At 39.3% G+C, this 26,648-nt stretch overlaps 2 protein-coding genes across 8 annotated transcripts; one reads left to right on the forward strand and one right to left on the reverse strand.

The window, feature by feature from the left end:
• The first annotated feature begins 403 nt into the window (after positions 1-403).
• LOC112152732 (F-box/LRR-repeat protein 14) lies at positions 404-2,868 on the forward strand. Its single transcript, XM_024282500.2, has one exon. It carries the CDS (start codon positions 973-975, stop codon positions 2,182-2,184), a length of 1,212 nt encoding a protein of 403 aa, XP_024138268.1. The 5' UTR covers positions 404-972; the 3' UTR covers positions 2,185-2,868.
• A 1,434-nt stretch (positions 2,869-4,302) lies between these two features.
• Positions 4,303-26,648, reverse strand: LOC112152727 (ELKS/Rab6-interacting/CAST family member 1). 7 transcript variants are annotated; one of them, XR_002920380.2, is made up of 23 exons: positions 26,430-26,647; positions 23,711-24,471; positions 23,419-23,607; positions 19,020-19,311; positions 17,515-17,642; positions 17,361-17,435; positions 17,129-17,284; positions 16,865-17,032; positions 16,216-16,383; positions 15,952-16,089; positions 15,732-15,872; positions 15,243-15,383; positions 14,967-15,160; positions 13,744-13,755; positions 12,186-12,321; positions 11,973-12,104; positions 11,670-11,726; positions 9,831-9,991; positions 9,551-9,698; positions 8,138-8,233; positions 7,884-7,959; positions 7,240-7,425; positions 4,303-6,073 (listed from the first exon to the last, which is right to left on the reverse strand). XR_002920380.2 is itself a non-coding variant. In XM_024282492.2 (22 exons), the coding sequence occupies exons 2-22, from the start codon at positions 24,254-24,256 to the stop codon at positions 5,939-5,941; spliced, it is 3,393 nt and encodes a 1,130-aa protein (XP_024138260.1). In that variant the 5' UTR covers positions 24,257-24,471; positions 26,430-26,647; the 3' UTR covers positions 4,303-5,938. The 7 variants fall into 7 exon arrangements, 5 of the variants coding, with proteins under 5 accessions (XP_024138260.1, XP_024138259.1, XP_024138257.1 ...); XR_002920381.2 differs by lacking the exon at positions 11,670-11,726; XM_024282492.2 differs by lacking the exon at positions 7,884-7,959 and having other exon boundaries at positions 12,192-12,321.

The following is a 26,648-nucleotide window of genomic DNA, read 5'->3' on the forward strand; positions in this document are numbered from 1 at the left end:
AGTGTGAAGATTTATAAAAATTAAATATTTTAGTTAAGAACTACACTACATGTAGTTTTAATAGCAGCAGTTTTTACTTAGTTGAGTACACATTCATTCTATCTGCACTGCTGAAAACTGCAGCACAATTACATTAAAGACTATTTCCAAAAAATGGGAAATTCTGTGTTGCAAATCATTAATTCACGGTATAAATAACATTTTGACATATTTTTTAAATTACATTTCCCTTTATAGCAATGTATTCTTTGTTTATATGTGGCCATATAAACATTAGGCAATGTAAAAATTAATGACACATAACATTTAATGCCAGTGTATTTTTTATTTATTTATTTTCAAACTGAAATAAAGCTACGAGCACAACTTATGAAACTTAATTTCCGCCAAATCAACGTTAGTTCCAATACTCGGAGCCACCAGTAGGAGGCGCTGAAAGGCTGGGCGCTACTGTACAGTCTGCGTATTAATGGCAGAGAGACCGGGATGGCTCGACGCTGCTGGAAATACACGTTAAGAAAAATGAATTCCGTTTAAATATATTTTTTTAATTTTTACTTTTTGACATGCGGGTCTGTCTGGCGTTTGTTCGAGATGACTGGAATCAAAGGAAAAAGTTCTGCAGCTCTGTCGCTCTCAACTTCTAACAGCTAACGAAGCTAACACTGATGTTGTTAGCCTAGCTATCTACGTAATTTTTTTGACGAACTAAGTTTCCAGAACTGCGTAATTTTTTGCTATTTTGTGTTTTAGTTTTTTGTGTAAGCGATGAACTTAGTTGCGTAGAGATGAGTGTTTATTTTGTGAAGCTACGATTAAAGCTAATTTGCTAAAGTTAGCTTGTTGTTGCTAGCTGGAAGCTAACGTTGCCGGGCCGGGCAGCAACTTCAAAGGCGAAGTTTTGCGGAGCCAAAAGAACCGTGCTGTGGCTCGAAGGGAGTCCCTTCTGCTGAGAGGCCTCAACCTGCAGCCATGTTTGAAATTGAGACCCACATCTCGTGCCTTTTCCCGGAAATTTTGGCCATTATTTTCAGTTATCTGGACGTTAAAGACAAAGGGAGAGTGGCCCAAGTGTGCACGGCCTGGAGAGACGCGTCCTACCACAAGTCTGTGTGGAGGGGGGTGGAAGCCAAGCTCCACCTGCGTCGAGCGAACCCGTCTCTGTTCCCCAGCTTGCAGACCCGGGGGATCAAAAAAGTTCAGATTCTCAGTTTGAGGAGAAGTCTGAGTTATGTCATCCAAGGAATGCCGCACATCGAAAGCCTTAACCTCTGTGGATGCTTCAACCTGACGGACAATGGTCTCGGACATGCCTTTGTGCAGGACATCCCGTCCCTGCGGCTCCTCAACCTCAGCCTGTGCAAACAGATCACTGACTCCAGCTTGGGCAGAATTGCGCAATACCTCAAAAACCTGGAGGCGCTTGACCTGGGGGGATGCAGCAACATCACCAACACGGGCCTGTTGCTGATCGCCTGGGGGTTGCACAAACTCAAGAGCCTCAACCTGCGCAGCTGCAGGCATGTGTCGGACGTGGGCATCGGACACGTATCCGGGATGACTCGCAGCGCCGCGGAAGGATGCCTGTCCCTGGAGAAGCTGACCCTGCAGGACTGCCAAAAGCTCACGGATCTGTCTCTCAAACACGTCTCCAAGGGTCTCAACAAGCTCAAAGTGCTCAACCTCAGCTTCTGTGGAGGCATATCGGATGCAGGCATGATCCACCTGTCACACATGGCCCACCTGTGCAGCCTGAACCTGAGGTCATGTGATAACATCAGTGATACAGGTATAATGCATCTGGCCATGGGCTCTCTGCAGCTGTCAGGGCTCGATGTCTCCTTCTGTGATAAGATCGGAGACCAAAGCCTGGCTTACATCGCCCAGGGCCTGTACCAGCTCAAGTCCCTGTCCCTGTGCTCCTGTCACATCAGTGACGACGGCATCAACAGGATGGTGCGGCAGATGCACGAACTCAAGACTCTGAACATTGGACAGTGTGTGCGAATCACAGACAAGGGGTTGGAGCTGATCGCCGACCACTTGACCCAGCTGACGGGGATCGATCTGTACGGTTGTACCAAGATCACCAAGAGGGGCCTGGAGAGGATAACACAGCTCCCATGCCTTAAAGTGTTGAACCTGGGACTGTGGCAGATGACTGACAGCGATAGAGTGAGATGACAAGTAGACATTTCATGTACTTTGATTCAGAGTTCTGCTTTAATCCATCCATAATTTGACTTCCTATACTGTGACTTCATAAGAAGAGGGTCTCACTGGAACTTCATGTATTCTGGCTTTGGTTTGATCATGTTCTCTTTTTATTTTTTTTGTTAAATCACCATCTGTGCACATTTCTGTCTTGCTACCTCACCTGTTAAACAGGAGTGCCTATTGTCACTGAACACACAAGGTAAGACATTCAAAGGAAGTTCTCATCACAGAAGTTTTTATTTCAAAAATGTAAGGCCAGAGATTTTCTTAAAATTTTAGTTTTTACCATTTTTTTGTAATTTTTTTTCTACTCGAGTGTGTATGAATATTTTTTTACGTTAAATGACTTAATTGTACTTCAAATTGAAGTGAGTAGTTCGCACCTGTCTGTCTTTGTTTACCTGTGTACAGTGGGTTGTACTATATTCCTGAGGAAGTAATATATGTATTGTTTTGTACTCTTGTCTACAGTAAGGTGTAGTGATGAACAGCTTCAGAGACTTATATGCAATACTGAAAAACTTCATCTGTTTTTTAACCTGAAGAGCTTCCAGTAATAATAAGAGTATATGTTTAAGAAAACAGTAATTAAAGACATTTTATATTCATACTGTAGTGATATTTATAAATAAAGATTCTGAATATATTTGATTCATGTTTGTCAAATTTGTTGCACATAATTAGGAGACAACTCACATTATAAGACATTTAAAAAGTTTTTGTTGATTAAATTTATTCTTTCAAAATGATATTAGTCATTGAAATTAAAAAAATCCCAACAAGTAGATCCTAAATTTAGCTGTTTTGATGCTGCATAAATATGAACAGAGTTTAGAAAAATGCAGAATTAAGTGAAAAAAGTTCCTGCTTCAATAGAAATTTGAAGGTGAAGCACTGGGCAGGCGAAACTAGTCAAAAGCGTTTAAAGTCTCACTCAGATCATGTTTTGATTTATTATAAATAGTCCCTGGTGGTCTTTTAACTGCAATTTTTACCTAAAATAATAATAATAAAAAAAACTTTCTGCAGGAGTAGTTAATTTGAAACTCCCTTCTAAATTATAGGTAAGTAGCAACCCCACCCCCCTTCCTGTCACCCATAACTGAGAGTTCTGTTTTCAGGCTTTCCCAGAAGCGTACAGCTCCTCAAATCCCCAATCTAGTATTACTAGTGAAACAAAAATGGTGAGCAATATTGAAACTGAACGGTTTGATCCAGGTCGGACGAGGAAAAAGAATCATATCTAGATGTCTGCAAGTGGATACGTCAGAATAAAGCAGGGAGCTTAGTGACCTGCTGATTTATAGTTTGTACATAACTACAAACTTTTTCAAACTGCATTTTTTTGTCTGCTCCTCATTCAGTTGAATAAAGAAATACACATACATACAAATTTAATCTCAATTTTCTTTATATATTTCCTTCATCATGAGAAAAATGGCACAGGAATCTGTTAAAAACAGTTTTCATCATAGTGATTAACCAAAAACATCTAATCTGAAGTTTACATTAGTATAAATATAAAAGATAATAAAAACGATGGAAAAATTACCTACATTTCAGAGTGAGGTGGTTCTTTCAGAAACTAGTTTTTTTTTTATTAGAACAGGGCTACAAAGGGTTCTGATATTTGACTGGGGCTGGACCAGCAGCAGATGTGGGGAGTGTTTTGGTAATCCACTTTATAAGAGAAAAGAAATAACATGGAATCTTGACAAAAACATGCTTGAGAATTCTGGAGTTTTTGATTTAAAAACTGACTTTTGTTCTAATTTTAATGTCAATTTTGGAATTACTAAAAAAAAATGCATCTCTGACTTGGAAAACACATATAAAAAGTCAGAAAAATGACAAAATCGTCCAACAGCATGAATGCAGAATAACTTAAAGGTAATTGTAGAGTATTTAAAAGGATTATCAGTATGATTTATTCCAGTTTATTTCAGATTAAAAAGCTTGACGGGCTGCAAATGGCTCCCAAATAGTTCAATAATTTAGAGCTCCCAGCTTCTGTAAGTATGAGGTTTAAATGTTTTTATAAAAAACATTTTGTACTTTAAGATCGCACATGAAACAAAACCCAAATCCACAGGCTTATAATTTCTTTATTTACATACATACAAAATCGGAATAACTCACGTCTGTTTCACTTTCCTTTTTTAGTTTGATTTAGTAACAGACACAAGGCAGTACGAGTCTGACGCAAATGCAAAAGAGCAAACACACATAGAAGTTGACTGAAGCCTCTCACGCAGCAGCTCTGTGACCCACGCAGTAAAGAGCTGAGGTAAAGCAGAGACGACCCCACCTTAAGGCAAGGACTGACGCACAGGCCACCGACACTCAGAAATCCATCTGACAGGTTCTTTTTTTTCTGGGTGTTCGCAGATTCTGTGCTTTTTATTCAAAAAATTCAAATCATCTACAAAAAAAAAGAAACAGTCCTAAGATGTCACCTTTCAGTGAAAATATGTTTATGCCAAAAAAAAATATATAAGGAAAGTGCTTTCCTATCACACAGTCTTTGCTTAAAAACATTCAGACTTAAATTATTTTGACTGTTTTTTTTCAGAGCAACAAACTCTTGGAGAATCTGTACAAACATTCAATGCATATCCATACAGTAAACAGTATTTATTTTTTCCATATGAAGAACATGATTTCCTGCAGCACTGTCACACACACACACACACACACACACATCCCGACGACTGCACTGCTTTTATCTTTTAATATGTATTTTTGAATGCACAACACCTTCCACTTGACTTTATTCAGTGACAGTACGTGTTAAATATCACTTTATTTACAAACTGATTTAAAATGTCGAACTCTATTGAAAAGATTTTCCGTAAAAGTAGATGCACTTGATTAAACCTCACCGCTAAAGAAAAAAGGAGGAAAAATTATCTTTTTTTTTTTTTTTTGGTAAATTAAAAGATCTGGTGAGGTTTAAGTGACACCTATTGAAACTTTAGCAGAAACTGAATTAGTGTTATTTGAAAACTCTTTACTTCATGCCTTAGCACCATTGTGACAGAGGAATAAAGATCCCTGCTTTAGGTCCAGTACTGGTCTTTGTGCATGCTCCAAGGCCACGAGAACGTTCTCTAAAGAAACATTGCATACCTCATAAACAAGTGGATGCCGTGTGCAAAACCATCCAGAGATTAATACATAACCACCAACAAATAGAGTTTTTTTTTTTTATATTCCATCCTCTCTCTCACTGAGAACATGAAATCTGATCTTTGATTAAAAAAACAAACAGGCCTTGACCCCCCCCCCTCTAATGCCAATGATCCAGCCACTGACTGTGTACCAACTTTTTAGGAGCGTTTGTGCTCATTTGGTTCAAAAAAATAAAAAACACTAAGCTCCACTCTGCACCGCCTTCCTGACTGAAAGTGCTTTCCTGTACCTCTTTTTTTTTTAGTTTAGTGGATGAGCAGACCACCTCCAGAGTGGGGGTGTCCTCTTTAACCTGTAAACGTCATGGATTTTGAAGGGGGATTTGTGATTAAAGTTCAGGTTTGTGCACTAAATCCTGGATGTTAATTTGGTTTTACACTCTCTCCTCGGAGCAACAGTGAAGCTAAAAAGCACTTCTGGCTTCAACGGCTTAAAGAGGCAGAGTCCAGTGGGACGAATGATAACACCCCCCCGAGTGTCAGTCATGCTTTGGAGGGGAGAAACTCCTGAGCGGAGCCCGCTGTGGTCATCAGGACTCCTCCAGGGCTTTGACAACCTGCTCCAGGATGTCGGGACAGCAGTCTGCGATCTGCTGCAGAACGGCGTTGGCAAACTCCTGCAGCTCTCCGCTCTCTCTCTCACACAACTCCAGCTCCTGCTTCAGCTGGTAGAGAAAAAAAAATGAAATCAGGCATTTGGGGGTTTTTCTGGCTCAAATTGGAACCAGTTTCAGCAATTTTTTTTTTAAATTCTAGATGAAAAACATAAATGTTTAAAAGGTTTCTACATTTGAGCTGGAATTTCTTTAACACTTACAGGACAGTTTCATTCAAAGTGACTTACTAATGAGGAACTCAACAAGGGAAAACAGGTCAGAGTTCACAGTTTAAAGACCCCCTCTGATGAAAATCGTGTTTTAACATGTTAACATGTTGTTGAAGGATTTGTCTCATGATGTCTCACGTTTTCCTCGTCTGAGCTGGATCAAAACTGAACGGTTAGATGGCACCAATAATGCTCGTCATTTTTGAAAGAAGATTACGGACTAAGAAAAATACTACGGTAAAGAGGAAAATATTAAAAACGTAAGCTAAAATGAGCGTTACATTGATGCTTTTGGTTTAGGGTTTAAGGGGCTGTAAGCTAGCGGGAGAGAGTGCATCAGATGGGTGACGGGAAGTGGGGGTGGGCTGTTTGCTCCGTGCTAACAGTTCCACTCACAACTCAAAGGTGAATTTCTAATGAACTTCTGCCACTCTACAGAAATTATGTCCTAGAAAACGACAGATTTTCTGATTTTGGCTAAAAACATCATCATTTGAAAATACATAAAAGATGATCGGAGTGCGTCTTTAAAAAATAAAACTAAAGAAATCAGTGACAGTAGCTGGTTAGGGTGCGTTTTTTTGTTAGTAAGTTTGATATGTCGCTCAAACAACACAGTACTGCTCTCCCGCAAGCCTACAGCCCCACACACCCTCAACCCAACATTAAAACTGGCGAGCAATATTGGAGCTTTCCAGCTGTTATGAGGCAGATGTCAGTTTGGACGAGGAAAACAAAGATTTGTTTGCAAGTGCATCAGAATAGAGTGGAGCAAGGAGTTTGTGGCTCACCCGGTGTATTTATTACATCACAAAATGTAATTTTAAATGTATTTTTTTTTCGTCTGCTTCTGATTCACAACGATTTTAATACAGAAATACCCAGAAATTGAATTTTAAGCTTAATTTTATTTCCATATGTCCTCCATTATCAGAAAAATACATTATATAATAATTTTCACAGCAGGGTAATAAAGGGATTCAGCTTCCGAGCCTCCCTGCTCACCTGTTCGATGCTCATCTTCTGAAGCTCCTCCTCCCAGCCTTCTGGGTCACTGTGGTGATAGTGAGGGGGCGGGGTCAGCTGACTGAGGATGCCGGGATCTCGGTCGTGGCAGAGGTCGGTCAAGTGGGCGATGTAGAGTTTGAGCTTGCTGCGGTTCTGGCACAAGGCTAAAAGAGGGGGAATCATCTGCAGGAGCAAAAGATGAAGAACACACCAAAAAAAGGTGAGAAACAGAAAAACTGTACAGGAAAATAAAAAAAAAAAACATTGTCCACATGCAAGCGAATCAACCCACCACCATGTTACATTAGAGCCGGATGAAAATCAACATTTATCTGTGCAGTTGAACAAAAATTCCTGATCATTCTGGTGGAACACCGTTGGTCAGGTCAGCGTCAGAGCAGTGACATGCAAAGCTCAGAGGGTTTAGTGTTCTGGCTTACACATGCAAACATTTAAACAGTGACCCCCCCCTTCAATGACACAACACAAGGCCAAACCACAGGATGAGAGGTGTGTAAACCAAGCAACGATGATGATGTTGTCCCAGATTTAAGAAGAGAGATGAAACCAAACCACAAACACGTGAGGTAAACATGCCAGTGACGGATGTGACAGGCTGGACTTTTCCATACAAAGCTCACCATTCGGAACAAAACAGATGTGAGAGAGAGGAGGAGGGCAACAGGCCGGCTATGCCCAAATACCCTCCTCATCATCCTATTAGGTAAGCCAGCCGCAGCATTGGAAAGGGATATTTAGTTAGTTCATACAGAAGAAAATCCTGCCGTGTCCTTTAAAAAGCTGGCATCAGATAAACCGCAGATGTCAGAGAGAGCCTTCATGATCATTTAGAGGGGTTTTAACGCCTTCAGGTGATGACGGTGAGGTGATCTACCTGGTCTGGAGAAGGTTTGTGGTTCGTGTGGTCAGTTGCAGTCTTTAGGTGATCGTCCTCGTAGTTGTCTGCCATGAGCTTCATCCTGTTCTGAGTCTGTCATTTGAAAACAGAGCAAATAATCACAGTTTTAGGAACAAATTAATGAGAAATTTACGGAAATAAATCAGAAAAGTAAACTTAAGATCTCCTATATAGGATGATACCTGAAGAGGTCTTCAAGTTCCACCTTGATCATTTTTTGATCTAATGTAAAAGTGTCCCCTGTGGTTTTTAAGTTATGATTGCATTGTTTTTAGACAATTTTTTTTTAAAAAGTTGTGTTGTTTTCTAGCACATAGTTTCTGTTGTGGGCGGGACCTCTGCCGTGGAGCAACCCCATCCCCCTTTCCCGTCCCATTTGTGAAGCAGAGAGAATCAGGGAGCTTGTGGCCCGCCCAGCGTCACAAAGAAGCTCTTTTTAAACTGCTTTTTTTTATCTGCAGCGAATTCACAGCAGTTTGATTGAATAAATGCTCAAAAATGTAATTTTAAGCTAAATTCGTTAATACATGTCTATCATCAGAAAAATGCCACAAGAACATGTTAAAAACACTAAATCACAATTTTCATAGGGGCGGGTCATTAAATGTTTCTGGAGATGACCCAGGACACGGTGGAGAGACTACGTCTGGGAACCCTTGGGGTCCGCCCAGAGGAGGTGGAGGAAGTGGTCGGGGAGATTGCTGCACCCGGTCACGCATGAGCGCAAGAAGATGGACAGACAACTAAACATGAATGATATTTTGCTAATAAGTCAACAAGAATTAGGCACACAACCATTTACTTTTCCCACAATTAAGTTCAAACCTCAATTTTTTGGATCAATGTTTTGCTTTGGTAAGATATACAATTAATGTTTTCCCAAAAAAAAAAAAAAAAACTGAGGAAAAATCCTTTTTTAATTCTTTAAAATTGTCACATCTGTTTGACACTTTCAACGTAAACATACTCAGGGTGAATGAACCAGGTGAATACTCAATTCTGATTGGCTGCTGGGTGTGGATTTAAAAACCTAAAAAAGAAGTTCGTAACATACGGTTTGGTTTTAAACGGTGATTTGTGGCATTCTTAAGTAGAACAGTATTTATTTTATGAGGGCTTAGGTTCCACATCTATTCCATCACAATTATCGGTGTGGATCATACAAGAATTAATGTACTTTAGTATAAGGAGTCCACAATTTATATCTAATAAATATGTGCAAAAATCATTATAAGTTTTTATTTTTTCAAAGCCCACATCTATTGTTTGATGAGTAAGCACTGATAGTGCGCCACCTTTATATTAAACACCATTATCTACATTTGAACAATGATGATATAAACCTGTGGGAAACTTCTTAATATACCTTATAACTGACTTTTTTCTTACCTGCTGCTTGAGCTGTTGCACCAGTCGGTCCTTCTCCCGCTTCAGCATGGCCACCTCATCCTGGGTCTTCTTCTTCTTAGAGGACGATAACTCCAGCAACGCGATGTTGGCGTCCTTCTCACTGATGGCAGCTAACAACGCCTCCTGCCTGTTGGGTGAAGCAGCGCAGCGTTTAAACACCTCAACCATCAGCAGCACGCCACAACAGGATGACATTTTATAAGATTAAGGCAGCGATCGATAATCCAGACTCTGTGCCACCCTGCAGTGTGCGTCTTACTTCATCTCCAGCACCTCCTCCAGATGTTTCCTGCGCTCGGCTCGCAGGGTTGTGAGATGCGCCTCCTTCTCACACAGAGACTGCTGGGTGGAGGCCAGCTTGGCCCTCATCGACTCCAGCTCCTGTTTCACCTTCTCCATGGCGCCCAGCAGCTCCTCCATCTGGGGACACAGACACACGAACCAGTCAGTGGCGAGCAGAGAAAGGTGCCGTGCTGAAGATCCACCATCGTCATGCTTCTTTGAAGATGTGACATTTGGAATAACTTGGACGTGTGGGGAACTACTGACGAGGGAGGGGTAGCAGAGTTTATGGGAACATCTGGGAAGAACAAGAGGTTCTCTATAAAAGAAGTAAGGCCACACTTTGTTAGTAGATTTATTTTACCTGCTATTTAGTCAATATCTGACAACAAGCAAACCATTTGAAGCAACTACAAGTGTCGACAGAACAATATAATCTACTTCAACTCCCAAAGTGAGATATAATAACTAATTCATTCTGCATAAGTAGCTAAACACACATATCCTAGCCAGAGGGGGTTCAGACCTTAAAATTTCCCTCATATCTGCCATGATCCTGCAGTTCTCGCCAAATTTCTCTGTATTCATGAGGGTTTGCACCACTGTGACTGAAAATTCAACAAGCTTTTGCTTCATATTAGTATATGCTTTTTTCACACCTGAACAGGAGACGAGATACATTCACTATAAAGAAAGAAACAGCAGGTAAAAAAATCCCAGAGTGGGCTGGAGACAACCATTGACTGTATATGAGAACTGAACCGAGTTTACTTTCTAAACAGGAAGTACTGTTGGCTCCAATAAGCCAAAATCACATAGACTTCTATTAAAAACATTACTCATTCTATGTTGTTTCTTGCTTGTCCTGATCTTTTAAAAGTATTTAAAGTATTTAATTCAAATTATAAACTGGCCAATCAGATTCTTCTGAAAATGGTTGAAGCATTTGATTGACAGATTCTCCATAACCTCCTTTCAAGTGGTAGGGGTGTGGCTGTCCAACAAGCTCACTACTGATTGGCTAGAGTGATTGACTCATGCTACGTTCACACCGGAAATGCGACATGTGTACTTGATGTCTGATCTAAATGTCCATTTAACTTTTGGTGTTTACATTGGACAATCAAGGAGGGGCTTGTCCAAAACCTACAGTTGGTGTGAACTAGCAACAGTGCAAGTCTTGTGAATCTTGTACAAGGCTTTTTCTTTCACAGCTCAATTTCATGAAAAACTTGGTGTCAGATAATTCTAGCTGGGCAATTATTAATTTCTCCTCCATGATAAGTTTGGTACTTCCGTGAATTAAAACGACGCCATACATGTGTCACTACCAAATCAGAGTCCCTGATTGGTCAAAGTTTAACCTGCTTCAATAGCCTGAAACTGTCGTGAAAACTCGTGTGAACACAAGAGTTTTGAACACCAAAACACACATTTAGACTTCATGAAAAGCAGCTTCAACACGTGTTCCTAAGGGCGGTGTGAACGTAGCTGCAGACCGATCATTACTTACTGACAACTTCTGGGTCCAATATACCGTACTATGAAAAAATAGACTGACTTCCTTTCTTCATTCGGTCCAGTTCTCATATACAGTCAATAGAGACAACACAAACACTTCACAAAAACATGCAGTCTGATCAACCGCAGTGTTGCATGCAGAACAAATGTGTCCAAATGTAGGAGAAAGAGATGGGGGCTGTTGTTGTTGTTGCATCAGACCACATGGTTTGTAGACGTGTTGCTCACATTGTGTCCACCCTCTCTAAGTGTTGCTGCTCACTGATGGACACCGTCACATACACTGGGCTCATACCTTAGACCACTTAAAGTGGGCGAGGTTGGACTCATGCATTGGTTTGAGTGAGTGCTTCTGAGAGGCGGTTGTGTAGCAGAAAGAAAACAAGAGAAAATGACAAGCAAAGGTAAAAGAACTGAGAGAGGAAGAGGAGGCCAGAGAAGAGGCAGGAAAAGAAAGAATGAGTGACACCACTATGGCAGTTAAATGTGATTCTCAAAGGAGGGCAGTTTTTTTTTAATCCATAAGAAACAGATGCATCATGGTTTTGGGCCAGTTAGTCGTTAACGCAGACGTGTCCTGTATGCGTGTGCGGTCCACCTGTCTCTCCTGTAGCGAGCGGGCAGCCTCCTCCTGCGCCAGCACCATTTCTCTCTCAGCTGTTATCTGAACGCTCTCCCTCAGCGCCTCCTCTAGCTCCTCGATGCGCTCCGACTTCTGACGCAGGGTGTCCTTCATGAAACAAAACACACACTTCCTTCTTCATCTGAAATTTGACCGGACATTTCCTCCCCATTTACCCATAAGCCTCACCTTTACCTGCTGGGAGGATTCAGACATGTTGTCCTCCCTCTTCCTGGCCTCCTCCATCAGACGGGCGTTCTTGCTCTTCTCCACCTGCTCCTTGTGCTTCAGCGATGCCACCTTTTTCGTCTGGTCCTTCATCTGCCTATTGAACCACAGCAAAGGGCCTTTATATGATCTGCTAATATTTAATACAGTGTTCCCTTGTTTTATCACGGTTTCATGCTTTTTACAAATGTATTTATTTATTTTTTTTTTTTACAGTACATTGTTTTCTGCCTCCCTTTAGGTTGTAAACCAGGGGTGTCAAACTCAATCGAACAGGGGGCCAAAATACAAAACACACCTTAGGTCAGGATAAACATTTAATAAACACTCCAAAATTAAGTTTTTAAAACTTTAAAGTTGTAACTTTTTAACATAATTATGAACAGGATATATAGCATTACCTGCAATAATGCTAGTGTGAAAATGCTGAAGCTGATGGCCAGCTAAAACATTAGCTAAATGCTAAATTAGCTTAAAAAATAAGGTTAGCCAAAACAGCTAGCAAGTAGCTGAAAAATAGATAAACTTCAAAATATCCAAAAAAAAAGAAAAAAGCCCAAATTAGCCAAAACAGCTAGCATGTAAATATTACCCTAAAAATGTAAAAAGAAAAACCTAATTTTGACAAAACAGCATTTAGCTGAAATATTAGCTAAACTCCAAAACAGCCTAAGAAATCTCAGTAAATGCTAAAATAGTCAAAAAGCTAGCAGAATACTCATTTTTTTTAAACTTTAAAACTGTAACTTTTTAACATTAAAATGAATTATTAAAAGGAATTAATTTTATTCTAGATTAAATTATTTTAAACCTTAAATAACTTTCAATAATTTACTTTCCATAAAAGTATATTTTGTTCAAACTATACAAGTTGTAAAGAAAAGCAAGATAACATCAGGCCATTAATAACAATAAAATAAAATGATCTGGATTTGGCCCCCGGGCCTTGACTTTGACTTTGAAGATCTTGTCAATCATACACCTCCATGCTCTGTCTTCCATACGGATGAGTTCAGCTAGTCACACTAAAACACATTTTTGATCGTGATCAGATCTTTATTTTCATCCTATAATACTGGACTTATTTTTCTACGGTTTTAACTTTCAACAAGAGTGTGAAAATGCTCATTTCTGTCTGATAAGTGTATAAAGTGTGTAGTGAGAGTTTATGGCCCTAAAACATCTATAATCATTGATTTATTTAGCAGATTTCACTCATCGAAGGTTATTTTTTTTTAACTGTAGCAATAAACGAGGGAACACTGTACTGTTAAACTTTCTTATCCATAAAGGAAAAGTTGGGGAAATTTTCAAAAACAATTGATCAGTTTGATTTGACCAATTAAAGAGTAGTTTTAGGCAGGATTTGAAAAACTTGAGATTAGAAGAAATGTGAAATAAACATTTGAGGGTAAAAGGTAATCAGACTGTGTGGAAACGGGTGCAGACGTTGAAAAGGAATTTTTAGAGGACAATCAGGCGATCAAAGTATCACGTGGGAGAAAAGATGAACACTAACCTGGAAGCCAAACTGGAGGGATGAGTAATTTCCAGAGAAAAAAGACAGGAAAGCAGCAAAGAGAAAAGGAAGATTAATGTGAAGTAAAAGGAGTTAATGTGAAGAGGAGGAGGGTGGGACTCCTCGGTTCATAAAGCCTTTTCAGACGAGATAAGGTTAAGATTAATGACTGCGTCGCTCCATTAGAGCGGCGGCATTCAGACATTTGTCATTTCTCCGTTAATGTTCTAAATGTGTCAGTTAGAGAAACAACGTCTGAGAAATATTTTCTACTGTGTGAAACTGGAGATTAAAGTAGGTACATCAATATACATTCAAGGTCTGCTCACATCAGATTATATCATGAAATTAGAAAGCAGAATGAGCAATGTTTATGTAAAACGCCAACAATGAAGCTTCAGAAAACACTATCTTTAATCGAGTCTGAGGAAATATTCAACTTCAGTCTGTCGTAGAAGAAACTCCAGCAAACTAGGCGAGTTCTTAACATTTTTTATGTCGTCTGTCAAAAGATTTGTGAGAACTAATCTGTCCACGTGTTAAACAGAATGAGAGCAGAAAACGCAGATTGAAACCTTTAAATGTGTTTACTGTTCTCTATTTATCTCTGGCAGGAAAAGCAATAAGAAAGTTATAGGATGGAAAACCTGTAAAGTACAGTTTTTAAACTAGAGACTAGAATCCGTTTGCCTTTTAGTGGAGCCAGTTATTAAATTAATCGTGCATTTTGTGGTATAAGCACCAATGAGATTGGAGTCGGAGTGTAACGGATCACAATTGGTTCAAGTAATGCGCGCACCCCTAGATTGGAGTATTTTTGGAACAATTGAGAGAGTAAAAATAGTAATAATAGACTTTTCTCATGTTTTTCTGAAAGAAGGAATCCTAAGGTAAATCCATACCAATATTGGTATTTTTCGTACCACAAAATGCACAATTCGCCTCAAATATCAACCTAACCAGGTTCACCATTTGGATTATTAAAAAAAAAAAAAAAAGATAATTTATTAAACTACAGTGATGGCTGGAGTCGTTTCTGGAGCTTCAACTTCATTTTATCAAGACATCTGAGTTTCAAAAAATTGATTTCTTAACCCTATTCATCAAACTATTAACCAACTTTTTGAGGCTTCCTTGTATTAAACAGATTCATACTGCACTCCATCAGTTGACTTTGTGGCTGTATTACCAAGTACAGAGGAAGTGTTGGAGTTTGAACCCACCTCTCCAGCTCGCTGATCTTTTTGTCCTTATCGTTCTTCTCGTTTTCCATTTCTCGGAGGATTTCAAGAAGGCGGTCCACCTCTGCCTGAGCCTTCACAGAATCTTCTTTGTAGCGACTCACTTCTCGCTCCAGACTCTTGATGCGCTCGGCCAGCTCTGTGTTGGCTTGTGCTTCCAGCGTTGCATTCTGAGCCTTAAGATTTGGCAATGATCAGAAAAATGTTCATTTAGAGGTGAATAAAAGAAAAATCATTTTTTGAAGCAATTTATCTTACTCTCTTTAGCTGGTTTTCCAGTTTTAGACACTCCTCCCGTTTCTGCTCCAAAGTGATCTCCATACTTTTCAGTTTTGAATCTTTCTTCAGTCCCGAGGAGGCCAGGGAAGACGCATGCTCCTTCAGGTCCAAGAGAGAAGTCTGCATACACCCCCCAAAAATAAAGGTTACCTTATTTGCCCAGGATTACAAGTACATCAAAAATTCTCATTCCCTTAAGTGTACGAGCTGCATTTCATTCTAAATCGAGTGTGTGGATATAAAGCTTAAAATGAATAGTTTTAAATGGCAACGCTCCACCAACATTTTCTGTTTCGCAGATCCCAGAGGTCAGATGAACAGATTCACACAGAAATCAGGAAAAAAAAAAGTATGTTTATACTTGAACCCTTGAAACAGACAAGTTATTCAGATGTATCCTGTTTCTTCATCTGACAGAACAGTTTTTCTAACATCCCAGCAGACTTACATTTGGCATCTGTTCCTCACCTCTCTGTCTGAAAGGTCTCCCTGCAGCAAACTTAACTTCTCCTTCAACTCTTTCAGTTCCTTTTTGGTGCATTCGAGTTCCTCCGTCTTCTCCCGGTCGTCTCGATCGCGCTGCTCCTTCAGACGCTCGATGATGCGCTCCTAGAAAAGAGCAGAGGATTGTTCCAAAATGTTGACCAAAAGAAATCCAAAAGTATTAGTCATCGAGGTGTGAATATACTTTTTCGGAAAGCGACTCCTCCAGGGTTGTGAGAGCAGTGTCGGTGTTGGAAGTGTCGGCCTGCAAAGACTTCACTCTTTCCTTCAGGCTGCTCATCTGCTTCTCTTTGTCTCTGAGTTGCTCCTGCAGGTTCTCAATCTGGCAATCAAGAGCAGAAGACCATTGTTAAGACATGGACACAACCCACAGAACAAACTGTGAAAGAACCAGTTTTACCAAACTTAAAAAAAAAGAAAAGATTTGACAGCTCTGTGGAAATATCACCTTTTTCTGTAGTACATTAATCTTGCGCTCCTTAACCTCCAGCATGTCCTTTAGGTCGTGGATTTCTCCGTTGAGGGTTCCCTTCTCCTCTGACATCTCTTGGATCTGCTTGCTCTTCTTGTTTAGAGTTGCCTCCTTCTCCTCCAGGCGCAGACGTAAAGCATCAACCTGGATAAGACAGAAATGTGGACACAGTATTTAGTATATATACCTTAGAAATCATTAAAGACTCACTGCAGTGAAATTGGATTGTATTTTTACGATGACGGGGGACATATATAAAGAAATATATATAAAGATTTTGAGTATTTCTTTATTTAAATTGTTTTGTACAGGACCGGCCCTGGGCATAGGCAACCTAGGCAGCCACCTAGGGTGCCATCTGCTGAGGGGGGCTCCAAATTGCAATGATTTTTTTTTTACAGTTTGACACACCACTCATTGTGTGTAAAATGTTTTAAAAGCTAATAGTTAAAAACATAAATAATATAACTGCACCCCTCCTTGCCTGGTGGTGGTGTGGGGTGCAGTGTTGTTAGTGCTTCTTCAAAACTTTAAGGAAAAGGCAGCAAAACAACCTCCCAGGGACAGTAGCACAAAAGATGATCGTAGAGAGACTTCAAACAAATGAACTGAGACTCTGGCGTACCTCTGTCTGTAGGATGGCAGCTCGTTGCTCCTTAGCAGTAAGAGATTCCTTGAGAACTTCAATATGTTGTTTGCTGTCTGAGAACTGGTTGGTCAGGGTCTCCAGCTTCGTTTGCAGACCGAGCATCTCGGTGTCCTTTCTGGAAAGGTCCTGCTTCACCTGCTCCATCTGGGAAAAAAAAAAAGTATTTGACTCCTCATATTCTGCTCTTCGTGCATAATTAAAGCAGAGAGGAGGTTCAAACCAAACTCCCTGGTCTCTGACCTTGTTCTTCATGAACTTGGTGTGACTGCGGTACACCTCCATCTGCTTCATCTCCTCCTGACGCTCCTCGCAGCTCAGAAGGCCGTTTGATTTCAGCATCAGCAGCTCCTCCTCCATGTCCCGCAGACTCCGCTCCATGGAGTTGATTTTTGCATCCTGAAAGTTCAGTGTTGCAGCATCAGCAGTGTTGTTATGACCAGAAAGTATTCATGCACCATAGTTGGAGTAGCACCTTCATATCGATAACAGTCTGTAGAGCCTTTGTTTTGGTAGATTCTGGGGTTCCCTCGTAACGACGGTGAAGTTCCTGTTAACACAGCATTATATAAATTAAATACAATAATGACAAAATCTAAGGACAACTTGAAAATCCTAATTGGACTAACCTCTCTAAGTGCTGTAACTTCTCTTTCTCTCTGCTCCAACAAACTCTCCAGATGATGGCGGTGCATCTCAGCATCAGCCAGTCTCCTGGTCCTCTCCTGGTCCTCCTCTGATGCTTTGGCAGACGGTCCTGAAACGGTAACCATGCCAACGAAGAACACAGAGACTTCTGAACCAAGGAAGTCTGACAACAACCAACTGAAACTATATGGGTTAACAAACACGAGCAAACACCAAAACTTATCGACCTGTCTGGAACACAAACACGTAAAAAATGCTAAGTTTTAATTTAAGTTCTTTAAAAATTAAAAGCATTTATTTAGTAAGTTCAAAGAATCCAATTTTCTTTTTGGAAAAAAATACTGAGACTTCATAGGATTATTGAGATGAGTCAGATTTAGAATCAGAGTTTGTTCTGGATCCATTTCAGACACATAAATGATGCTTAACTGTGCCTCTCAATCATCAGACCCCCACAAAAGAGTAAAGGATATCTATATAAAAAACAGAAAATCTATTAATCATTTGTTATTAAATGACCAAATTCAACATCTTGATAGCCAAAGAAACAAAGACCTCAGAGCTGGTTACTCTCATTTACAAAAGTTTATTTAAATTTGAAGGATTGTTTCTCTTTTGCACCTTGTAAGATAAAACAGTTTAACCTTGTGATGCAAATGTGCCTCAAACCACTTTGGGTCCAAAATTACCTTAATTTTGCCTCTAATTGAAAGCAAAAGCATATGTAATTTTCGTTTCATTGCTAAAAAAAAATTTAGACATCTTAGATGCTAAATTTAACAGCATAAATTAAAACTGTTATTAAAAATAGATGAAAATCATGGAAATCTCCCAAAACTTGGTTGATGATTTGCACAGCAGATAACTATTGATTTTTACATCGTGAGAGTAAAAAACTGCCAGGATAGAACATTCCCCATTAAAGATGAAGGGATAACCGACACCAAAGGGAGGTATGTGTCCTCTGTGCGTTCTGACTAGGAGCGGTGAGGAGCGTCACAGCCACAGCTGGAATCACCAAACCAGGAATGCAGACCAAACCACAGATGAAATATCAAAGCTGCTGCGGTTGTGATAAATATAGATGGAACTTCTGGGAAAAAAAATACCCTTCTACAATTAAAGAATTTACAAAAATATCTCATTTGGAGTCTTGGTTGTTGATTTTATTTAAAAATCCTACAAAAATGTAGCCTTTTAGTGCAACATAGTCGCGTGTCTCAGTGTTAAATGCAGTTATACGGAAGCATCCGTTTGCTGCACCATGACCTAAATCTATGGATTTCTTTAATAATTTCAATTTAATTTAAACATTTCTTTACGTTTTTTTTTTTTTTTTTTTTTTTTTTTTTAATAACAATTTGCCTATTTAAAATATTTTTGATAAGTTTGATCCCAGTCTTGAGTAGTTTCTTGTTAATTAATGTGTGCAATAATGACTTTAATATGATAAAGATGTTTAAATGATAACATTTGACCAGCGTACCTTTACTCTGCAGCATCTCTAAAAGTTTCTTAATGGACTCGTCTCTGGCCACCAGGGTTTGTTTTTGCGTGTCAATCCTCAGCTCCATTTCCTCAAGCGTCTTCCGCAGCAGGAAGAGCTCTTTGGCCTGTCTCTCGTGCTCCCCGTGCAGCCGCCGATAGTTCTCTTCTGTAGGTTCAGAGGTCAGGGCCAGGTCCCTCCCCTGGCTGGCTGGGTCTTGCTGCAGCAGCTGGTTCAGGTCCCTTTGGATCCTCAGCTCATCCTGGAGAGCCTGAACCGTCATCTGGAGATGCTTCAAAGAGAAAGCAAAGCATATAAATTTAAGTTTTATTACTTCTTTTAAAGGGCCTGTATCATCCAAATTCAAAGTTTTTGCACTTTTAAGTGCTAATCCCTCACGAAAAACAACCCCAAAGAGGTATTTTGCTCCATTTACACATCTGGAGCCCCTCCCAATCCCAGAAAATGATTGTTCCTTTATTGAATCATGCAACTTCTCTCCTTCATTTGTTTCTGGCATTAAAACAAGACTTAAACCGTAGATTTGAGATTAAAAAAATAATAATAAAACGAGTAATTGACTATATATAGTCGACATAGTCGTGACTACCGTATTTTTCGGACTATAAGTCGCACCGGAGTATAAGTCGCAGGGGCCAAAAAATGCATAATGAAGAAGAAAAAACCATACATAAGTCGCACTGGAGTATAAGTCGCATTTTTTTCAAGTAATTTATTTTACAAACTGATTGAAAAAAAACGATATTACATCATCCTGGAAGGTAAGTTATAACATTCATAAGTGAATAGAAAACAGGCTGAATATGTGTCAACACATATTCACATATTAGCATCATGAAAAAAACGAAAAGGTGTAGCATTTATATAACATAACAGTTTTATTTAACTATAGTCTCAAGAACTCATCAACTTTGTATCTTTACTGTAATTAATTGCACGCAATCTCACTCCATATCAGTAAATCCCTTAAATTCTTAGTCCTCTGTGTCACGTCTGAATAACTAAAGTAAATAAAGTAATTGCATAGATCACCATAAGAGGGCACTCTAGACTTATGGTCCATATCTCATCATTAAAAATTCGTATATAAGTCGCACTGGAGTATAAGTCGCAGGGACATTCAATCTATGAAAAAAACCGCGACTTATAGTCCGGAAAATACGATCGACTAATCCTGGCCCATCAAATGAGTTTGTGAAAATTTCATTAAAAAATGAATTCTTTAGTGTGCCAAAAGCAATTATTATTTATAAGGATACAGTTTACAATGACAGACTTATAATAGCATGGTATATATACCCTTTAATGTGTTTTTTTTTTAATCAGTCCAATGAAAATCCTGTTTTTGGTGTTTTTTTTAACATGTTCTTGTAGCATTTTATCATGATGGAGGACAATTATCAATAAAATTAAGCTCAACATTGCTTTTCTGAGTATTTATTTTTTCAAATCACTGTGAATTGGGGATAGAAATAAAAAAAAAAATAAAGTTTTTAGATATGATGAAGGATCTACAAAGACAAGCCAAAGGCTCAGTGCTCTGGTACATCTGAAGCTTCCACTTGTAGACAAACAAATCCATGTTTGTCTTCATTGTCCTTGTCCGAGCTAGAATCTGGCTCACAACTGTACGACTAGGTCGCACCAATATTGCTAGCCATTTTTGTGGCTTCAATAGTTATTTTGGGGTTGTAAGAGAGCGTTAACAAAGAGATGATGGGAAATGGGGACAGGCTTACTCCACAACTCAGAGACAAATTTCCAATAACTCCTGCCACTCTGCAGAAACTAGAAAACAACACATTTTATTAATTATTTTGGCTATAAACGGTTTAATCATAACTAAAAGACCACTGGGAACAGTTTTAAAATATATCAAAAGTTGATCGGAGTGGGACTTTAACATCTCTATTTGCCATTTTGCAAATTAAATTATGGTTAAACAAGTCCTGACCGATTTTGCGATAGCTATGCTTTGATAACAGTGTTATATTTCATGCCTCAAAGAAATCCGAAGAGTGAAACCCAATCATCCGGGTGTAGAGTTGCACTGTTTGTGGCATCTGACGCCACAGACACTTGGCAGAGCTGCTGAGGGACGCTAACACAGCCCTGTGTCATATTCTAGTCACTACCAGCTGTGAGGGTTTTCATCAAACAACAAAGAGAGAAGTCACTGCCTGCCTTCACCCCCCTCTTCCTTTCCCTTTTGTCTCTTCTAACACACCCCATTCTCCTCCTGACTCATTATTCATCCACCTTCTCTGCTCCATCTCCTCATAATACTCTCACTTCTCCTCACCCTCGCCGCCCCTCTTCCACCACACTCCACACCCCCTGACTAAGGCTGACTCACTGCTGTGACTGCGCTGATCCGCCCCCTCACCACCACATAGCCACGAGCAGACACAAGCACAGACAAGCACAGACCTTCTCCCATACTCGCTTCTCTCACTGCCTAAACAGATATGACAAGTCAGGTGCTTCACCTCTAAAGTGAAGTATTTTTGATGCCATCCGGCAAACATTAACTATAAAAATAATACAATTTAATGACAATTACTCTCCTTGAAAAAAAAAAAGAAAAAGGAAAAAGAACAGTCAGTTCACATCAGAGGCATACAGAGGTGAGGGAAAAGTGCAGTCACAGTCAAACAACAGAGATGAACAGTCCTGTGGCAGCCATAAGGAGAAACTGTGGCCAAAATCTAAATTATACACATGCAAGCATGCAATTGCAGTCATGCACATTCGGTCGGGCCTCCGTCCAAAGAGGGCATGCAGTTTAACTGAGGCCATAATCAGCCAAATGCCTTTGAGAGCTTCTGAGTGTGTGTGTATGTGTGACTGTGCTCTCTGTTTCAGTGGTGCCAGCATGGGAGGTGGAAGCAGACATCTTTAAATTAAAGCACCCACTGATTAGCCCTGCACCAGTCAGCCATTACTGGGAATTAGTCCAGAGCGGGATTTCTGTGAGTCAGCAGGGGTTAAGGCAGCAAATTATACAGGAGGTTGATCCGTTAAGAATCGATGCTAAACAAAGACGATTCCTCTTCATTAACGTAACCTAATTAGTGGGAGTTCTGCAAACCAGTCTGGGCCTTTAAAATGCCTTTAACTGTTTTTTGTAGGTTTAATTGCCAAATGTGTCCTTGCTTCCCACAATGCACCCCGGCACTAAGGCGTAATTTGGCTGTCAATCAAGGTACTGCTTTTAAGTTTATGTTACTGTTAGTTAAACAAAATCACAAAAAGCAAATAAAGTATCTTGCAAACTATAAACAACATTGAATATAATGCAGCATCTCACCTTCTAACACAAAAATTACTTCATAAAATCTGTATATACTGATGAGATACGTTATTTATTTGATGCTTACACAAGGGAATTTGAAACTTGAACATAATTTCTATTAAGGGCTTGGATTTAAAGCAATATACAATAAGAGTTTGACTGAAAATGGTGATTTCTTGTCAATTCTGCTTTAAGAATTAAAAATGTACTATCACAAAATTTAAATTCAACTTTATTTATAGAGTGCTTCTGCAACAGGACCTCCCAAAGTGCATAACATAAAATAAATAAAAATAATAATAATAGTAAAAATAGTATTCGTAATACACATTCTACAAAAATAAAATCTAGTTAACAAAGAAATTTATAAAACACTTAAAAGCCAAGGTAAAAAGATCAGTTTTACACTTTTTATTTATTTTTTCCAAAAACTGTTCCATAGGTGAGGCCCATCGGGCTGGAATGTGGCCTCGCTGTGGTTTTGTGCTTTGATCAGCAGTTTAAAATTTTAACTTATTTAGATTTTGTCAGCATGTAAGTGAAATTTTATGATTTCTTTTTTTTTTTTGCACACATCTAAATATGCTGAATGCTTTCTCACTTTGGTGTTTTTCAACAATTATGATCATTCCTTTTCAGAATAGATCTTTGTCATAAAAACATAGGAAATAGGGAATAAACAACTACATACAACCCTCATTACTGCCTCCTTTGTTCATGTGACAAAAAGTCTTTAATTTTACCAACAAAATTCAGTTACTACACATACACCCATAAATGATGCCTCTTCCTGAAATTTCAAAAACACATATGGAGACTAATGCAGCCGTTCCAGTTCTTTCATCTATAAAGCATGAGCATATAGCTGAGTGTAAGAGGATTAACTAGATGTTCAAAAACTGCTTCTAACCTATGCTAAAGAGAGGGGGAAAAAATGAGAGGAGCACACTTTTATTAAGGCTAGAACACAGTGTTCTTCTGCTGTGACACGTAAAGTTAAAGGATTTTATTCAAATGAAAACAATGAGTTAAATTTGGATAAATAATGCTACTCGTATAGGTTCAAAGAACTAAAATACTCACCTGTGCTTCATCCTGGATCACACGATATTGCTCCTTCCAAACTGCGATCTTAGAAGCTTCATCTTTCCTGAGAGCTCGCTCCTTTTTCAGCTCGGGGCTCCAGAAAGTCTTGATAGAATTCATAGAGGAACTGAGTTTACTTTCCTTGACTTCCGCATCCCTCCGTAAAATCTCGTTTTCGCGAAGAACCTGGAATAACCAAACAGCGCATGAGAGTATTTTAGATTAAATGAGTTAGAACTTTATCATCTCTACATAAATAAGCAATCTGGCAGGAGTTTCATCAAAATACCTCTTTAAGTTGGGCCTGCAGATCAAGTATGGTGTTGTCTCTTGCCTGCCGCAGAGAATGGGGGACTGTGGAGGCCATGTGGTGGTCCCCGAAAGCTAGAGCATCACCTGCCATCATACCTGCTGGCAGCACAGCGTTAGCAGGCATTGATGTGGAAATATTAGGAGTGCTAGCCGCTACCACTCCGCCGCTGCTGCCCCTGGACCCATATGTCACCCTTTGTCTACCTATGGTGGTCCCCGTCCCGCCACTTCTGCCTACATGATCCCCTGCCATGGCGACCTCATTATCACTTAGATACATGGGTCCTGAAGTGGCATATGCAGCATTGAGGGACTGGATGTTTTCCATAGAAAGTGTTTTGCCCCCTGCTCCTCCAGGTCCTCCTCCACTGCCGCCTGTACTGTTGGTGCGCCGATGTCCCATCCTGGGAGAGCGGGGAAGGCGGGGGGAGCGTCCAGACCCCTGACTGCTAGAACCACCTGCATCTCTTCCTCCACCGTGGTTGGCATCCCCCCTGCCGACGGAACGAGCACTTCCGTACATGTTGAGCTAACTGGGAAAACCTGATGTTGTAGTGGAACTGATGCACAATCCAAATTATCTGTAGGTGTTTCCCTGCAGGTGATTTTCTTCTGCCTTTTTGCTGTTAGGTGGATTTAGTTTGGGGATTTTTCTGGTTTAGTTGGACGCCGTAAGCAGATCATTCATGGTCTCTGCAGCTTCACTTTAAAGATCAGTCTTGAAAATATTACGCTGGCCTGAAGAGACATAAAAAACAATCACATCAACGTCACATTTAAGTGACAACAGAAAACAAAGCATAGAATACTTTCTGAAATTAAGATTTATTAAAACTTTTAAATAAGTGGTGTAACAATTGATTTTAACTATTCGATGTGCATCATCATTTTATGGTTATTCAATTCATAGTTGATTTTGGTTCATTTGGATCGATCTGATTCACCTAAAATCAATCCAGGACATCTTTAGCCAAAAATTCAACCAGTATGACTCAGATAAATACTGAAAAGTACAGGCAACGTTTTCCAGATTCCTTGTATTTCTCGCAAGATAATCAAGTGTAAATTAAATATGTAAACAAACAAACAAGTAAACAAGAATGAATGACAAACGTATTCACATTTTAGTTTAATTAAGTTCAGCCCACTGTTGTTTTTACACATCAGAATAATACAAATGAAACATTAGAACACACTGTATGGTCACATGTTTGCAAAATTCAAACAGTTTTCACTCTTTGGACTGTAATGATGCTTTGATCATTTTTGCTGTCCTTTGAGCTGTGATGACACGGTCGTTTATGCTTTAAAGTAACTAAAACCAACCATGCCTCAGTCCAAATAGTATTTTCTAATATGGATTTAATCAATTGATTTTATTTTGAAAGGATTATGGGTCGATTCAATTAACATCTTGCCTCAGACAGATCAATCTGGTTGGATTGTAGGAATAGAAATCGATTAACTGGTTAAGTTGATTAATCATTATACTCTTGTTTTAAGTTCAATTTTTTTTCATTTATCTCTACAAACTAAAACGAAGGGGAATTACAGATCTCAATATAAAAAACTACTAACCAGATAAGAACTGTATCACGTTATTGTTAAGATTTGTATGTGAAGCAGATCAAGTGCAACACTTACATTTTTAAACTGTATTATTTTTTCAGCAACCGGATTAAAAACAATTTGAAAAGATGCTAAGAAATGCAAATATAAATTCAATTATCTTTCTATGTGTCCTCCAACATGAGAAAGATATACAAATAGAAAATACCAAAAAAAAGAACAACATTTGCACATTAATTTCTAAAGTAATAGTATTTTTTTCCCAGTAATGTTTTTTTTAGTAAATGATAGACGTTTATATAATAAAATACAGTTTGAAATAAAAAAAAGTAAATAAAATAAATAAAAAAGTCACAATTTATATACATTCATTTTATCATAAGCAGGATTTGAATAGCTAAGCTTCACGACATTTAAACACGTGTTTACGTCTTTAGTTCTGTAATTTCATCTTCAGGCTGCGTGGCCCTCCTAGCATAAAGTCACGGTTACACATAGGGTCCGGCTAAAGTCTGGCATCTTTACCCGCATCTTATCCTAAGATATTTCACGTTTGAGCTTGTTTTTAAATATCTGCTCTAAGGTGTATTTTTTAAAAAAACCCACACACGCTACCGATTAGAACTAGCTAGGAAAGGGGATTGTCCACGGAACGGTGGGCATTCCGGGGAAGGGAGTGTGTAAGTGAGGGAGGGTCTCTTCTCGTTTGTATTCGCCCCCTTTAATGTTAACAATTTAACAGCTAATTCGAAATCCCATGATGTTTATTTACAGTAGATTGTGTCAAATGTAACATTAAAACGGGTTAGCATCGATTGATCCAATTCCCAGCGACTCCGTACAACGTCTTCCATGGAGACACCCATCTAACCATTTTTCTTCACCTCTGCTAAAACAGTTTCTCGATTTTAGCTAGGTTATTTTTGCACTAAAGAGCTTCCCCTACTACATTTTTGTCTTAAATACAAATAAAAAACGACTTAAAAGGTGTTTTAACGTAACCGTTAGCTGTCTGTACCATAAGGAAGCTAGTCCATCCCAGTTTATATGTTCAGGCAGAATCACTATTTTTTTCCCCCTCTCGCTAACACAATAGCTAGTGGTCAAAACCTCTTTAAACAAACTACCTTTCTTGCTGTCCGGTGGAGCTCGGATTAGTTCCAGGTCGCCGTCCTTTTGTCAAATGCACACGGGTGTCGAAAATGGCAATTTGGCGTGAAATGTTGGATAAATGTCAATCAGATTTTTCCATCTTTTGCCAGCAGTACAAGCGGCTCAGGAGAACCAGGGCGCTTCAGTGACGTCAAGCCTCCTGTGCGCGTTCACGAGAGTCCACTCGCCACGCT

This window comes from Oryzias melastigma, linkage group LG6 (genome assembly GCF_002922805.2).
Source record: "Oryzias melastigma strain HK-1 linkage group LG6, ASM292280v2, whole genome shotgun sequence".
In the NCBI taxonomy this organism is placed as follows: Eukaryota; Metazoa; Chordata; class Actinopteri; order Beloniformes; family Adrianichthyidae; genus Oryzias; species Oryzias melastigma.